This window comes from Patella vulgata, chromosome 7 (genome assembly GCF_932274485.2).
Source record: "Patella vulgata chromosome 7, xgPatVulg1.2, whole genome shotgun sequence".
Classification (NCBI taxonomy): domain Eukaryota; kingdom Metazoa; phylum Mollusca; class Gastropoda; family Patellidae; genus Patella; species Patella vulgata.
In genome coordinates, this window is record NC_065885.2 from 15,839,978 (window position 1) to 15,857,340 (window position 17,363).

Consider the following 17,363-nt stretch of genomic DNA (forward strand, 5'->3'; position numbering starts at 1 on the left):
GTGTATCAAGCATACAAATAATGAATTTAGATATTATTTAAATGAACGGCAACAAACTTTCATTAAGAAAGTCAATCTAGATTAAAACACAGATCCTATTTCGTTTCGTTTTTATAGTTCAAACTTCCGTTTTACTTGTCTTTACTACACTACGATCTGGAAGAGTTGTTATCATTGACGTGTTCTGAATGGTGTGAGGAATTAGCCAATGAAACGGTTTGTTACAGCGAACTTTAGGCGTGTTTTGCACAGACCTGTGGGTTATCCACTAGTAACATCAATGCTGATTGGTTAATCAAATGTCTGACGTCATAGGGTCAAAAGCTGCTCGTTTGACCTCTGACGTGAACTCCCACTATAACTTGTCAGATATTCATGTAATGTAGGTCATCGAAAGTATAAAAAAACAAAACGAAACGAAATATAGATCTGTATTTTAATCTGATTGAGCAATTGAAATGAAATGAATGGGGTTTAACGTCCCACTTTTCTGCTCCTAAACTGGGCTAATGAAGACGGGCATACGCCATACAGTGAGCTATGAGGGAAATTTTGCCCGGGTAGCGGCGCTATGCCTACTCTTTTAGCGAATTCCAACTGCCAAGGGATCTTTTACATGCATGCCAATATGTACACGGGACCTCAGTCTTTCGTCCCATCCAAACGACTAAGAGAGCTGTCCTTGTCAGGCCCTCCGTCCAGCATCACTGACAAGTGGGAAACCACGACGGAAAATCTGGAGGAACTTTCTGGGCCAATGCATGGATCGAACACCCGACCTCCAGGCTAGCGAGCCAGTGTCTTACCCACTTAGCCACGTGATCCCCCTCAGATTGAGCAACAAACAATGCATAATAAAAGTAATGCAATCTAAAATGACATGCATTTTTTCTTATTTGCTACATGTAAATCGTGCAATCATTCTACAGCCCCCACACATTGGAGTGGGATTTAAATTTTATGAAAGGGAAAATAAATGTAAACAATGATAAATCACATTCAGCAGAAAAGGAAAACAAGCGGTTGCTATGCAAGAAATATATGCCCACATTTTGCAAGAGATGGACAGAGAACAAGCTAATAACAACAATGATTTACGACTTACATACATGTACAATCAGTGGACCATAATCCAGAAAGTTACGGTCTGATATGTTTGAATATAGAAAAAGAACCAAGATCTTAGGGATATAAATATATTTTAAGTTTCATCAAAATCTGATGAAAATTGTGATCTCTAGCAGGTCTACAATCTTTGTATTACATGTACATACTTTTTTTATGAGAAAGATGGGGTCTGACGTCCACTTGACACAAACTAGGTCATTTTGGGACTAGCATATGGTTCAATTTTATTTCAATAGGGGGGATTCAAAATACTTTTACGTAATCAATCTTCATGAAGGTGGAACGGTGATATATTTAAACGGTTCTTGCAATCAAATAGAAATTGTGTCCTCTAGAGGCTACACAAGCTAAAATGTAATTTTTTTCATAGCATTTGGGGCCATAATCCAGGAACTTGCAGTCCGATATGCACAGATATCGAAAGGAACCGGGATCTTTAAGTTTCATCAAAATCAGATCAAAACAGTGACCTTTACATGTATATTTACAGGGATCGAATTTGACGGACGCAAACACGCAAAATGCGTGTTGATTTTGTAGACTGCGTGTCACAAAATATGTCACATAATGGGTCCGATATGGGTTGGAAACATACATTTCAAGTTTTATCTAAATCTGATAAAAATTGTGACTTCTGAGTGTCTCCACAAGCCAAACATGATTTTTTCGTACCATCAAGGGCCATCATCCATAAGGTTACGGTTCGATACATACCAATAATCTTTTAGAGATAAACCAGATGAATGGTTGTCTTATCTTCAATGATGATCTAAGTTATACACTCTCTTTAAACTCATGGGTAATGAACAGGATTTTAATCTAAATATCACTTATGATAGAAACAAGGCCAGGCTGATTTAATTTAAATCAATGGTTCACAGACTAACACAGTTTTAACCAGCAGTTGTCAGGCATGATACGCCCACATTTTGCAAGAGACGGATAGAGAACAAGCTAAAAAAAAGTTATTTTTCGCACAATCGGACAATAATCCAGGAAATTATGGTTTGAAATACGCAAATATCGAAATGGACCGAGATATTTGAGATATAAAGATATGTTTCAAGTTTCATCAAAATTTGATAAAAATTGTGACTTCTAGAGAGTCCACAACCTTAGTTTTATGTACTTTTATACTATTTCTGTACAAGGAGCAGCCATTTTGTCAGGCAGTTTTGGTCCGATTTTCGAATTCAACCGTCAATAGGGTGTAACGGTGATACATTTTAACGCTTTTAAAAATCAAATAAAAACTGATATCTAGAGGGTGCACAGGCTAAAAACATGATTTTTCGTTCAATCAGGGGTTATAATCCACAAAGTTTCGATCCGATACATACCAGTATCAAAAGAAACCAAGAGCTTTTGGAGCTTCATCAAAATCGGATAATTGTGACCTGTAGAGTGGCCTAGATGACATCGCTAGCCTGCGATCTTTAGTGGATTGTGAGCCGATTTACTGTGTAACTTTCCTTTATGATTTAATGATTAAATGGATATTCGAGACTATGCTGTTTATTGTACTGACTTTAGTAATGATGAGCGAGGCTAGGCGGAAATTTCAATTGCTTAGTTCTCGGTTCATAGAGGATCAATTTGAAATTTTCAGCAAATTGCCTTTACATTATCTAGTTTATAACTATTATAGTGAGAACTGCCAACTCATTATCGAATCTCCCATAATGTATCTTTAAGAACCAAAGAACAATTACTGAAAAGTTGCAAACCTGAAAAGCCCTGTGACAAGTGACATGTTCACAAGAATGCAACTTCATGTAAAAAAAAATCATGGAATAAATTGCCAATTCAAATTTGTAATGTCACTGCTATTCCTATTTTTAAAAATTAACTACAAGACATTTAATTTTATATAAAAAAAAAAGACTTCTGCCTTTTACACAGTGATCCTTTTAAAGAATAGAGCTATTTTGATTACATTTAATTTTATCTGAATATCATTTTTAATGTTTTATCAAATGCTCTGTTTATCTCATTTCATTACTGGTATGTAAATGTTATGTTGTCTTGCTCTATGTCTTTGTAAAGCATACATAAACACATTTGTACGCTACAGAAATGTGTAATAATAATAATAACAAACCAACATTGAGGCCAACGTCTCCCACAGAAATCCCGAAATAAATAAATGACACATATTAATTAATTGCACATTTATCTTTTACAAAACTATCGAGCAGTCAAACTGATTATCAACTAATATCAACTATGCACTAAGTTTCATCACTCTCTATCGGATAGAATCTAAGTCAAAGAAATTGCTTAACTCAGCTTAGTTTTAGAGGGAATTTTAATCATTGATCTCGGTCAAGACATTCACCTAATGAACATCATCATCAAGTTTAAACATTCTACCTCAATTAAAATAGTTCTTATGTTCCAAAGTCTTGAAAAATCAAATTGCTTTTTGCTTCTTGGCCTAAAAAGAACATTATCATCGAACTTAGTCAAGGTAATGATATAATGAATCTATACTCATAGCTATCAGTTCATTATAACTAAAGTTATCGTGTCCAATAGCTACAACCAATCAAATTGCTTATCTTTGCTTACTGCAAGCAGAAAATGTTCATCATCGAACTCCATTAAAGCATTCACCTAATGAACGTGTACACCAAGTTTGAACATTCTACCTCAATTAGAAGGAGAATTATTGTGTTTCAAAGTCTCAACCAATCAAATTGCTTATCACTTTGCTTACCCTCAGCAGAAAATGCTCATTATTAGTCAAGGTATTGATGTGATGAAACTATACACCAAGTTTCATCATTCTCACTTAATTAGAACTTTAGAAAGTTATCATGTCCCAAAGCATCAACCAATCAAATTGCTTTTCTCTGCTTATCCTAAGCAGAAAAGGATCATCTTCGAAACCCATCAAGGCATTCACCTAATAAACACCTAAACCAAGTTTGAACATTCTAGCTCAATTAGAAGTAGAGTTATTGTGTCCCAAAAAGAGTGACGGACGGACGGACAGACAGACAAACCCATTTTAATAGTTCCCTGCTTTTTTCGAAATGCGGGGGACAATAATAAGAAATTGTATGTGGAGACCAGTGACAAAATGTGTGGGTATTAAAATATGCGGTGTTAAATTATACAGAGCTCTTATAAAACTAAAATATGCATGTGTTGTGTAACAATATAGGCTTGGTACAATAATCCTTTATTTTTAAATAGTGCAGAATCATTTATTTATACAAGGTAAAACATAATCATCATTATATGCTACAAACACCATGACTAAGCATTATTTCTTTTCCATTCTCTTCCTTTAATATGCTAAGAACACCATGACTTTGCATTGTACATGTATATGCCTTTATAACCAAAAACCTAAATGATTGTTTAAAGAGGGGACATCATGTGAGAATTTAATAAAGAGCTGACCGTTCTTGCTATAATAGTTCCAAGATAGATAATGCAAAATGAATTTATTTAAAATTTCACTGAAATTACTTTATAGTCTGCCGGATTTAGATTATTTCCTGGAAAAAAGTCCCATCAAAGCAAATTTGGTCTCAAATGGAAGGTGGGGTCCGTAGGTACTCCAGAAAAAAAATGACCCATCATGATCGCTTGGGGAAAATTTTTGGAGTGGTGTCAAAGGTCATGGTCTACCAATCAGAAAACAGCGGTCAATATCTAAAAAACTATCAATATTCCCTATAAATGTATTAATATTATCAAGATATAGGAACTCTAAATCTCCGAGTCGAATAAAGCAGTCTGTACTAATGGACTTAAATGCCAGTGCCCGGGGCAAGGGTCCACCATAGAAAAAATAACCAATAGGGTTTTCCCAAAATGACAGAGGTAATGTGTCGACGAAACGTTTAACTTAATTCTATTTTTTTAAAAATTAAAGGAGCATTAGGTAAGATTATAGTAAGGGAGCTAGGAAAGATATTTGGGGGGGCTTTGGACACATGCTCCTTACTTCGGAGGTCTAGGGTCATTTGAATTCTCCAATACACAGTTAATTTGGTAGACAGCCTTTCGGGAAGGTATAGGCTTTGCGAGATTTGAATTTCCATTAGCATTTGCTAACTCCTTAGTTGTTGTGCCTTTGGGGAATGTGGTTTCTATGCCTGCTTCTGATTTAAATAAACTTCTAAGTTGGTTGGGGGTGTATGACTTTTTGGGTTTATCAAGTTTTGATAGGTTGGATAATGTGGCTTTGGTGAACTTGTTTAACATATGTTCTGAGTAGTCGTTGTGTTCGATGAAGATGTCTTTTAGGTGTTGTACTACAGGTTGAGGGTTTCAGGGTCACAAATGGTTTTGGCTCTTTTAGTAAACGTGGTGATAATGCCTGCTTTTTATGCATTTGGGTGATTAGATTTGTAGTAGATATATTGGTTCATCTGTGTTGGTTTTCTCTACAGGGAGGTGGTGGTGGCATTGGAGGTCCCTGTTTTTACCATTACATTAAGAAATGGGAAGACTGCTGTTAGTTTCATTCTCCATTGTCAACTTCATTCTTGAATGTTGGTTGTTCAAGTGATTCAGGGGGATGACAGTATCATCTTTTTGTAACATGACAAATGTGTTATCCATCTTTCTGAACCAGAAAATAGGTAGAAAAGGAACGGTTAGAGTGCCTTCTTGTGATAAAATGTAAATTTCGGAAAACAGCAGGGATAAAGGATTTCCCATCGGTAAACCATGGATCTGTCCATAATAGTTTTTTCCCCATGTGAAATATGTGGATTCCAGGCATTGTTTGATCAAGGGAATAATGGCTAATGGTATCAACTTGTAGTCATGTGTCCAGTGTTGTAGAAAGTTGTTGAATATGGGTTTCAAGAACTCTGAAATCAAAGCTTCTTCTCTTGGCACATTAGTGAGTAGGTTGACAACACCGTACAAGGGCAATTCATTGGATGTCAGGAGCTTTTAGGGTCAGCAACTAAATCAGCCCCCTTCTCCGAGAGCCGAGCTATATAAAACTTGTACTAACCCGTAGACTAATGTGAACTTATTGTTGAACGCGGAAGTTGAATTAACCCAACTAAAGTTGATTGTTGTACAAGAAAAGTCGAATTAAACTTGAAATTTCGACGTTTTTGTCAGACCCCCCACACTCATGGGAAGGGGACCCGCAACGTAAGAATCAAGGTTCAGAGTATCGGGCACCGCTGTCCACTCATCTAGCATAGTAGACATTTTGTACGCGATGTTGATAATACATTTATGAGGTCTAACATTGATAGTTTTTGAGATATTGACTGGGTTTTTTCCTGATTGGTCGACCTTGACCTTGACCTTTGACTTCGCCCCAAAAATTTCCCCGAAGTGATCATGATGGATCATTTTTTTTCTGGAGTACCCACGAACCCCACCTTTCATTTGAGACCAAGTTTACTTTGATGGGATTTTTTTCCAGGAAACCTCATAAATCTGTGTTTATCCGGCAGACTATTAAAGGACAATATTGGTGCCAGTCATTAACACATATGTGATAGAGCTCGTTAAACACATTCCAAATATAATTTTAACACAGAGATTATTGCTACGATAGCTGAGTAATACAGGTTTCCTGAATCGGAAGTGACGAACGCTAAAGGAAAACACAAGTCATCTCTCTATATAACTGACTGATGTGACGAGTTATAACAGATACACGGCCGAATTGCTGCTCACTTATAATTCCTTCGAAGTCCAAAAGTTGTTATATGAGACTTTAAGAGGATACCTGACAATTCAATAAAGTAATTGAATGTCATTAGATAAGAGAAAACGAGAAAAATAGAAATAGTCCGTACATTCCCTTGTTTATATTCATTCTATATCTTATAAAAACATGGTAATGCACGAACTTTTTCTGTTTTTCTTTCGTGTTCTCTTATCTAGTGGCAGTCAATTCTTTTTATGAATTGTCAGATATCCTCTCACAATCTTACACAACAACTTTTTGGTCTTCGAAGGAATTATTAGTGAGCAGAAATTCGCCCGTATATCCGTTATCACTTGTCACATCAGTCAGTTATATAGAGAGATGACTCATGGTTTCCTTTGGCGTTCGTCACTTCCGATTCAGGAAACCTGTATTACTCAGCTATCGTAGCAATGATCTGTGTTAAAATTATATTTGGAATGTGTTTAACCAGCTCTATCACATATGTGATAATGACTTGCACCAATATTGTCCTTTAATCCCAGCGAAGACAGCACACTGTATGGCATATGCCTGTCTTTTATTAGCCCAGTTGATGCACAAAAGTAGGATATTAAACCCCATTTCATTTTAATCTTGATTTGATAACAGATAACACTGACAGAGAATGTCATTCACTGATCACTGTTTGACTGACATATCATAATATATGCAACCTAGTCTTTCTGTTATCACTACAGTATTATATAGTACATGTACTTACTGTGTGATCACCTTGACAAAATCAATATTTAAATCAAATCTAATAGATAGGCCATACAAAATAAAATATTCTGGATCTCAAAGGTGGGAGGTTTATTTTATTTTGCCTTTGTTATGTTTCTTCATACCATTTAAAAGATTTCAGTTAGATAATATCTATATTACAGAGAGAGAGAGATGGGGTTTTATGTCCACTAAACACAAACTAGGTTATTTCGAGACATATGGTCCAATTTTATTCATTTGCTTGCGCGTAGGGATGTTTAGCAGTGGGAGGGAACTGGAGGACCCGGAGAAAACCCACGAGGTTGGACAGACGAATCTACTCCTTGTCAATCGCGAAACCGAAACCACGCCACTTGACTCAATAACAGACCTTATGAAGCAGCGCACACACGCCAATTATTCGACCATCCAACATGTTTTTTCAGTCTTTTGGAGCCTCGATGAGTCATCTGACATTTCTATATAACTCTGCAATATTTATACATGTAACTGTATTTGTTTGAATAGAATCATTAACGTGGGGAATATGGAAGGATAAGGTTGCCATGTAGGCCGCTGTCCAGGCAAATTTTACCTCATAGCACACTGCTTGCCGTATGCCGTTTTCATTAACCCAGTCGGAGCAGAACAGTGGGATATTAAACCCCATTTTTTTTCATTGATCATTTTCTGAAGGTCTGTAAATATGAGTATTGTCCCCCTTCTACTGACCTTGACCTTGTACACTGGTCGCATAAATTAATCCTTTCCATCCTAGTCCGGACTTTCCGTTCTAGTCTGGACTTTTCCCTGTATGCAAATAAGCTTTGTTGTAGATCCAATATAGGGTATATTATATTCTATTAGGGATACAGTCAAAACTCCCCTACGTCAGAACCCCCTCTGGTCAAAAACAGAGCCCGCCAGATTGTGGGGTGTGATATTCCCAGTAGGGAACTGAATGCCCTGTTCCAAGACTCGCATAGATTGTTAGTGCGAGATCCACAACCAAATGTTGTCAGATAAACGTTCCAGAGTTCTGCTGAGAATAGGGGTGGTATCCTGCTCATCCGGATTGGAGGTATCCCGATATCAAGACATGGTGGACGCTGTACTTTGCGGTAGGTGCCATTGACGTATGTAGCTTCGAAGTAAGCTACCAGGCCTTCAGGAATGTTCTCTTTTAGTTGGTCGAGACCAGTGAGGTAAGCGAGGTCTTATTTTCTCACTAAGATGTTCAATTACATTGTTCAGGCGCTCACAGGGACTGACACGCGACCATTTAGCAGTAAAAAGTTGCCCAGTAAAAATGACTGGGGCCAATTTTAGTTTCGACATGGATTCAATAGAAGAGTCCCTGAACGTACAGGCCTAACACTAGGGTGAGTGTAATGAGACCTACGTTCGGAGCTGAACTAGCTTATATTATGCCAAGTTCTATTATTATGCAGAAAAAAGAAATAAGTTTAAAGTAGCCAAGTCTCTAATTCAATATCATCCTAAAACTTCAATCAACATTAAATCAACATTGATGTTGTGATCTTACCGGGAAAAGATGGCCTTCTGATATCCAATATTTAAGACAAAATAAACATTTTACAATTGGTACACAAATCGTGTACTATAATACGTTTCAGCGCTATTTGTAATAAGGGACTCTAAAAACGAGGCTTATATTGGCATATTCCACAAGTAATGTCAAACGGTGACGCTACATGTATATTCTTAGGCGACATAGATTATTCATAAATGAGAAAGAACATTTCAAGGTACTTCACAAGTCCAACATGATTAATCAAACTATTTCTGCACGATCCGATACCATAGTTTACATAGTGCGCTTTTAAAAGTCAATGAGGGTGAACCAATTTGTGTGAATGACTTTACTCCAGTTGATCACAGACGTCGTTGTGATGAAATGAAATGAAATGGGGTTTAACGTCCTACTGTTTTGCTCCGAACTGGGCTAATTTGTACATGAAATGCAGTCCTTTACACTCACACAGGCAGTGGTCCTACAAACTTTCATTTTTTGTGGAGAGTATCAGAATTCAGTGAACAGGATGAACTGATAAACAAGGCCCACTACCATATCAAATGGAAATTATAAGAGAGCTCCCTAAGTACCATAGCAGGGCACTCAGAAAAGAGTTCATACAGTGCTTTGGACAGGCTACGAATTGCAAAGCAGCTTTCCTTTGTGAAGCATACCATAGACTTACTGGTGATTGTTGTTCACCTGAAACAACTAGACAATCAGAGGTTGATGATGGGATAAATAAAATCTTAGACCAGGAGGATCCTGAGCTTATTTGGGACTTACGTGAGAAAAAGAGTGGTCGGCCTGAACAATATTCAGTATTTTTGGAGCAGTGCCAATCATATATAAATTCATCAGTCGAAACAGCAGTAGACGAAAGGCCACATGATATGGTCCAGGATGATGATGTCATCACTCACCTTGCTACTGCACCAAGTGTCCTTGACTTACATGATGAATTCTCCAAAATGTGTCCCAACGGTACGCCAATTCCTTATATCCAGTGGCTAAGGTTACAGTTTTGGCCATGACACTGGAAAACTGAAAGTTAAGTTCATAATTCAAGCACGCCAGTTCCGAGCACAACATTTAGATGCCCACTATGCCTCGGCTCTTTTCAGATATGAAAAAGAATTTACGGTGAAATTCAGAGACCATGTATCATTTGTAAGTCTCGATGATAAACACACTATCAAGATAGGAGAACCTGGCTGTCCAGTTGCTTCGGTTGAAAGGGGAAAAAGTGTCATAGTGTCCATGGGAAAGAAATTTGTTGTGTCTGATCATGACTTCACCCGCCTGAGCCTCACCCCTAGTGTGTCTTTAGTGATTGACGTCCCAGAAACAATTGAAGAAAGTTTTCACAGGGGCAGAGTATTTGTAGTTTTGAAAGAAAATGCTTGCCAGCCATCATCGCCTATCCGTCATATGACTGAACTGAAACAACTGTTAACTCAAATCGGACCGGTTAAGCCCATTCTGTGTATGTACACTGATGGTGGACCAGACCACCGTCTCACATATCTCTCAGTCCAACTGTCACTTTTGGCTTGGATTTGGACTTTCTATGTGCTGTCCGAACGCCACCACAACACAGCTGGAAAAATCCAGTTGAGAGAATTATGAGTGTCCTCAATTTCGCTCTACAGGGTGTTGGCAGTATGCGTGAAGAGGTTGAACATGAACTCTATTCGAGAGCTTGCAACCAAGATACCAGAAATTAAAGATGAAGTTATTGGTAGTGTCCATGCCAATCGGAATTTGATGAACTCTATGATACAAAGACTAAAATTGAAAGACCACAATTTTAAAACTAAGGACCCAGACTCTGAAGAGGAAATGACTGCTCTATGGGAATATGTGTTACAGGTTAGTATAATTGAATAATATTCAGAACTTGTTGATACATTGTAGTGACGATAGAGAGCAATGGTTTGAATATTGACAATATTTTACATATTTAAATTTATATGTGGCACTTTTATTCAAATATTTTGTTTTCCACAATAAATAATGATAAAAACTAGACTGTGTGAGAGGCTATGATTCTTAAATAGTCACTTGCTTGTTTCGTGTTTAGAAAATAAGAGACTGGATTATCTTTTTAATTTCAGATTGATGATTCATTGAGTGTTAACGATCGCACCAAGCAACACATCAGAGGCAAAGACAAATTCAAGGCCTTTCTTGAGAGTCACTGTAAAGTACGTCAGTACATGTTCAGCATTCTGAAATGTAATGAACTTACCTGCTCTGTTTGTAAAGTTCCTCGTTTGCCACCAGATGTCTTCCAGGCGATTCGCCACTTACCTGATCCTACACCAGCTGGTAGCAGATACAAACAATTTGATGAATTGTATGGAAAGGTATGATTTCAATGTTTAACAAATTAAATGAACCAGGGATGTGCATTGCAGTGAGGGTATCACAAAAATGGAAATTTCAAAATCAAGCTGAACTCAAATTTTCTGGCAGTTATTTTAAATTTCAGTTTGTGAATTCATTTTCTAACCCCACAAAGGATAAAACAGTGATGTCATAATCATGTACTGTAAGTAAGATGTTAAACCTTCATTATAATTCACAATCATGTATTAGTGTGGTGCTGAAGTCTATACTGAAACCTTTTTGTTTTGGATTTTCCAGGTAGAAACGACAGAACAGTATCTTCCTTCAGCCAGTTCTGCTATAGAAAAAGGACATAAATGTCCCTTCAATCCAACATCCCAAACTGCCAAGAATGTTGGAACAGTCATTCAGTGTTTGGACTGTGGAAAATGGCATTGTCTCCACTCACAGAAAAAGCTACAAAAGAAACACCGTGATGAACTTGAGGCTCTTTTGGAAACATTGCTATACAGCTGTGGTAGTACCTTTAGTAGTGCTGTTGATGATGACGAGGACAATAATGTTATGCAACTGGTGTCTGTTAGGGCCAATTTAGCATGTTATTCAGATATTGAATATTCTAATCACTCGGCAGGGTATGAATTGATTTGTATTCATTGTAATGGAGAAGACAGGTTAATTCAGAAAGAGGGTTACTACCCCCAGTGTCAGGAATGTGCTTGTTCGAAAAAGGCTATTCCGAAAAGAGGAAAAAGAACTATTTAAATTCATATTAAAGCCACCGATTGTCATTCAAAGTATTTTGAATTCCTAGCAAACTACAGTTTTATGAAGATTGAATGTCGAAAAAGAAATAAAAGCTTTATTCCTGAAGTATCGTGTTTTCAGTAGATCTATATTCATTCAAGAAAGAAAAAAAAAAAAAACACTCCCTCCAACATTTTTGAAAAAAAAAAGGACAATCACCAACTAATTTTTTTTAAGTGGCCTTAACTGGAGAGCAAGCCCAATAAATAATATCGGCGTAGACTGGAATAACCAGACGCTAGAGATTGAAATTCGATTGAGAATACTGGCGTATTTCACGAACCTAACTGATTAAAAATTACAGTAAAAACAGAAACGATTGAATGTAAATCAATTTATATACATTCATATTACATTATTGTATGCGTGGCGACCCATTTGTGTTAATTTCTAGGTCCCAAGTATTAGCGACTTAGCTACTTTAATGTGCAAAATAACTATTACACTGTATTTTGTATTACCGGTATAAGATAAGATAAGATAAGATTTTATTGCATCGAAACATCCATTTAGAACAGCATACAATATAAACGTGTACATAAAGATTATAACGATATGACAATTATTACACAAGACACACAATATTGCATCGGAACCTCCCTTGAGGACAACATACAATATACAAAATATACAGGTGCAAAAAAATGGACGGATACACAAATATGGACGGACATAAATTTAAAGCACTCATAAATAAACAGTATGAAACCTGCATATGGAACAAAATGTACAAATTATTAAATCACATAACTCGACAGTATAAGACCCACATACAGGGTACATAATATATCAAAATACAAAACAAAGCGTGCGCACATAAAAGAAAATAAAATATCATGCATATTTAACAGATGTCTCTCCTAAGAAAAGAGAAGTAGACAAAGGCTGCGACACTTGCGGACACTTGCGGCTATAATACTCGGTGGGTCGAATAGGTTTTCAAATGAAAAGGTTAGACGAGTATTGTCAAGGGTTTGATATATATATATTGTTTTCTTAAATCTTCATAATTTTGGCATTCCATAAGAAAATGTTTTTCAGATTCAATTTTGCCTGCATTGAGAAGTGTATTCTGTATTTTAACACTGTGACATTTGTAGGCCTATTCTGCCCCTGGAGCAATGGAATTGGAAATTGTAAAATTAAAATACATAATTTGAACAGCTGACCTATTCGGATGCTTGAACAGTGAACATTGAAATATTATTGGCAACGTTATCCTTCCATAGGGGAAGAGATTATGGTCATAAAATTCGCATTTTGATGCTAGCTTATCAGCCTTCATAAATAACATACTACCAACCGCCGAGCATGTAGTCATGTACTCACCCCGAATTACACGTGCTAGTAGTGTTGATACTATGTACTCTCAGTTTATTTGCAATATCCTTCAGAAGTTGGACCTTATTGGCATCGGGTCTGTGGTATACACTCATGATGACAGTAACTGGTTGATGAATTAAAACCAAGGTGTACCTAAAGTTTCAATGGGACAAATTCAAAGCACCTCTGCTATGCACTTCGTCAAGCCGGCGAGTGTGAGACCTTCACCTTCTACGTCCTGATTTCCGAGCATTTGTAGTCCCGATCTAAATGACACTCGACCCCGATGCACCAGTCTCTAACTCAATATCATCCGAAGGCTTCGACATTGAAAACACGAATTATTTGTCAATTTAAATCAACATTGATGTTGTGATCTTACCGGGAAAAGATGGGCTTCTGATATCCAATATTTAAGAAAAAATAAACATTTTACCAGTGGTACACGAATCGTGTACCATGTTATGCGGACATATTCCACAAGTCATGTCAAATGGGGACGTCATATTGTTATCTGGAGATCATGCTCAATAATTACGATCGGTGTAGACTGGAATAACCTGCAGGCGCTAGAGATTGCGATTCGATAATGAAAAATGAATAGTTCGAAAATAAATTTCATTCAAACTACTTTATTCTAAGCGACGTTATGAATGGAAACATGTACTTTTGTCAGTTCCAGACGGGGTGCAATTAAATTTGTATTACTTTTAATGCAAATAAGAATAGAAATCTATTGTCAGGCCTTTTCACAATGAGCGACCTCATATATTTTCTGAAAATTAATGTGTAGGCTAGCGTTGGCGGATATTGTCTAATCTATTCAATATCTAAGCCATTCCATAATCTAGAGAGTTGATTATGGGCTTTCCATATGAATAGTAATTTAAATAATAATTTATATAAAATTTGAAACCAGAAAAACGCCATGCAATATGCAAATATAGCTCCTTGCGCCTCTTTAAAGATACATTCCCGCGTACAAACTGGGTGATTTGATGATATATTTGGACTAAAAACATATTCAAACTAATTAATTTATCATATTATATTTTGCTTCAAATCCTTCTCAAAACATTGTAATTGCCAAGGAATACCCTGCTATAAAAATCGATCAAAAGAGGTCATGTTTGTGTCACGAGACTTAACCTCTCTCGGTACCTATAGCAACGCGTTGAAAGGAGAATTCATTGTATACACAAGACGACGTTGTCTTTAATTGCTGACTGTTTATTACAAATATCGAATCCTAATTAAATTCTCGGATTATCCACTGCCCGCGTCTTTTTCGGCGATTTTTATCTCAGAAAGTGTTGTACGTCTAACTTTTCATAAAGTTTATCAACATGTACACCAAACGCTCAATCTTCGCGTGCAACCTTCGACGTCACGCGTGTAGGTATTCCAAAGCCCTGTATAGGGAAAGTTACGACAACTCATTTACAGGCGAAATTTTGAGTCCCAATAAGTCAAATCGCTAATACGAGTGCGCATGTCTGACCGTTCCTGGCATCGGGATAAACAAAGGAATCACGTGATACGGCCAAATTGTTTAGTCAATAACGAAAATTCAGAAGTAAAGTAAATTAGTTTTTAACCTAGATTAACGTCATACTTTTATATATCAACAAGCTAAACTAGACGGATATAACAGGGAACAGTATTCCAGTAATTATGCGAACAAATTCTAAACCAACTGCGTCTCCTTCACTACGCCCCCATACCCTTTTCCACAGTAAGGAAGTGAGCTGTGGATTTTAAGCCTGACAGAGAGAGTTTTGACGACGACCCGCGTCCTGGAAGGCCATCAACAGCAACCATTCAAGATAACATTACCCGATTGCATGGCATGGTGATGGCTGATCGACGATTGGCCAACCCACATATTGCCAGTTTTGTGGGCATCTCTCATGAGAGGGTTGAGCATATTATCGCCAACGAATTAAGTACGTATGATAAAAGTTTCTGCAAGATGGTTGCCAAAGCTCTTGACTGCGGATCAGAAACGTCCCATGACAATCTGCGCCGTTTTTAAGTAGATCCTGATAAAAGATTTCCAAAAATGAAAAAGGAAGTAGTCGGTTGTCATTTTCCTAGTAATGATGACGTTATGTCAGTCTCAGTCAGCTGTGCTGTGAACAATTTTTTTAGAGTGGCTGAAAAAACATTGTTGACAAAAGTGTGTGCACCTATTTGTGTGTAGAAAAGCAAACGGAAACCATCGACTTTGTACAGGTCTTTCACAGATAGGCTTAGAATTTTTCAGCCAGCTCTCGTAACTATATGTGTCAGTCTGAGTCTTGTTGCGCATTAACAGGGGACGGTAAAAGATATAGATACTTGAAATACCACCTTCAATTTTGAATCTAGAAACGAACTGAATAACGAAGAATGAACAGTTCGTTATTCGTTCTACACCGCTTCAATGATAATCTGTGTTGTTTTTCTCAACTATGACTAATTTTACTCTGTGTTTTGCTGTAAATCACAAATTATCATGATTAAGGATGCCTGAAACGCCTTCAAAATTGAATGCCGAACAACAACCACACGAAAACCGACTAAAAACAGTTCGTTATTCGTTATATGAAGAACGATATGGATTCTTTTTCGATTAACGAGGAGGGAGTATCTGTGGCTATGGGCTAAGTAAATAAAACTCTGGCCGAGAAAGTTCATCGGGATTTTCGGCGTGGTTTCACCTTGTCAGTGGTGCCGAACGGAGGGCCTGACAAGGAGAGTTGTCTATTCGTTTGTATGGGATGAAAGACCGAGATCCCGTGTAAATATTGGCGTGCAAGTAAAAGATGATTTGGCAGTTGGAATTCGATATAAGAGTAGGCTGTGGCGCCGATGTCTGGGCAAAATTTCCCCCATAGCACACTGTATGGCGTATGCCTGTCTTCATTAGCCTATGGGTCGGAGCAAAACAGTATGACATTAAACCCCATTTTATTTCATGTTGCTCATTATTCCCCAATAACGAGGTGAACCATCTCATTATTAATTCGCTATTCATCACTTAAATAACAGCCTGTATTGCTTTTCGGCTAGAAGCCATTTCGTTTTATGATAAAGTTGAATAACGATTAACGAGGTAGCTAGCTACGAGAACGTAGCTAAAAACGTTGAGATATACCGATGTGTTTGTTTTTAGCTACGATTGGATGCCTTTAGTTCCAAGTAGCAAACTCAATTTCTTTATTAATGCATGTAACATCTTTAAATAAGATAAGTTTATGCTATTATGATTAATTAAACTTACAGAGGCCAATGTAGTGGCACAACTGTCGCTTAACTCCAAATATTCGCGTTTAATTTAATGAAGCGTTGTTTTTGTCTGACTTTCACCGCCGTCTAAATCCATTCATAATTACAGAGCTTTAGATTGCCCTATTGATTGGCTGTTATAAAAGCCTTATATTAAGCCCCGCCTTCATGATGACAGCGTATCGTTTAAAAAGATGGCGGTCTTAGTAACGGCTTAACGCCTCGATTTTAAAAACGACGATTTGTACCCGTTTCAGGTAGGATTATATGCTTAATTGTAGTTGGGTCTGGCAGAAATATTATAAATAAAAATAATCAATCGTTTTTATTAAAAAAATATTGTCAATTTTGTTTACAAATGCCTGGTGCGAATCGCTCCCGCATGTGCTACGTTGAAGGTAATGGCCTCATGTCTTATCTCGAAACACGGAGGGTTGAGTGATTAAGGTTTGTTATCTACGAGGCAGCATGCTGCACGTTATTCCCCAATAACGAGGTGAACCATTCCATAATTAATTCGCTAGTCACCGTTTGAATACCAATCTGGGTTGTTTTTCG

The 17,363-nt window shown here is 37.2% G+C and overlaps 1 protein-coding gene across 1 annotated transcript in view; it reads right to left on the reverse strand.

Moving 5' to 3' along the window:
- The window catches only part of LOC126828213 (transketolase-like protein 2), a 41,678-nt gene extending 27,902 nt beyond the window's left edge, over positions 1–13,776 (reverse strand). The window contains exon 1 of the mRNA XM_050557850.2: positions 13,542–13,776. Within this exon, the coding sequence (XP_050413807.2) occupies positions 13,542–13,648 (107 nt within the window). The 5' untranslated portion in view covers positions 13,649–13,776. The remainder of the gene's footprint in view (positions 1–13,541) is intronic.
- Positions 13,777–17,363: the final 3,587 nt, after the last annotated feature.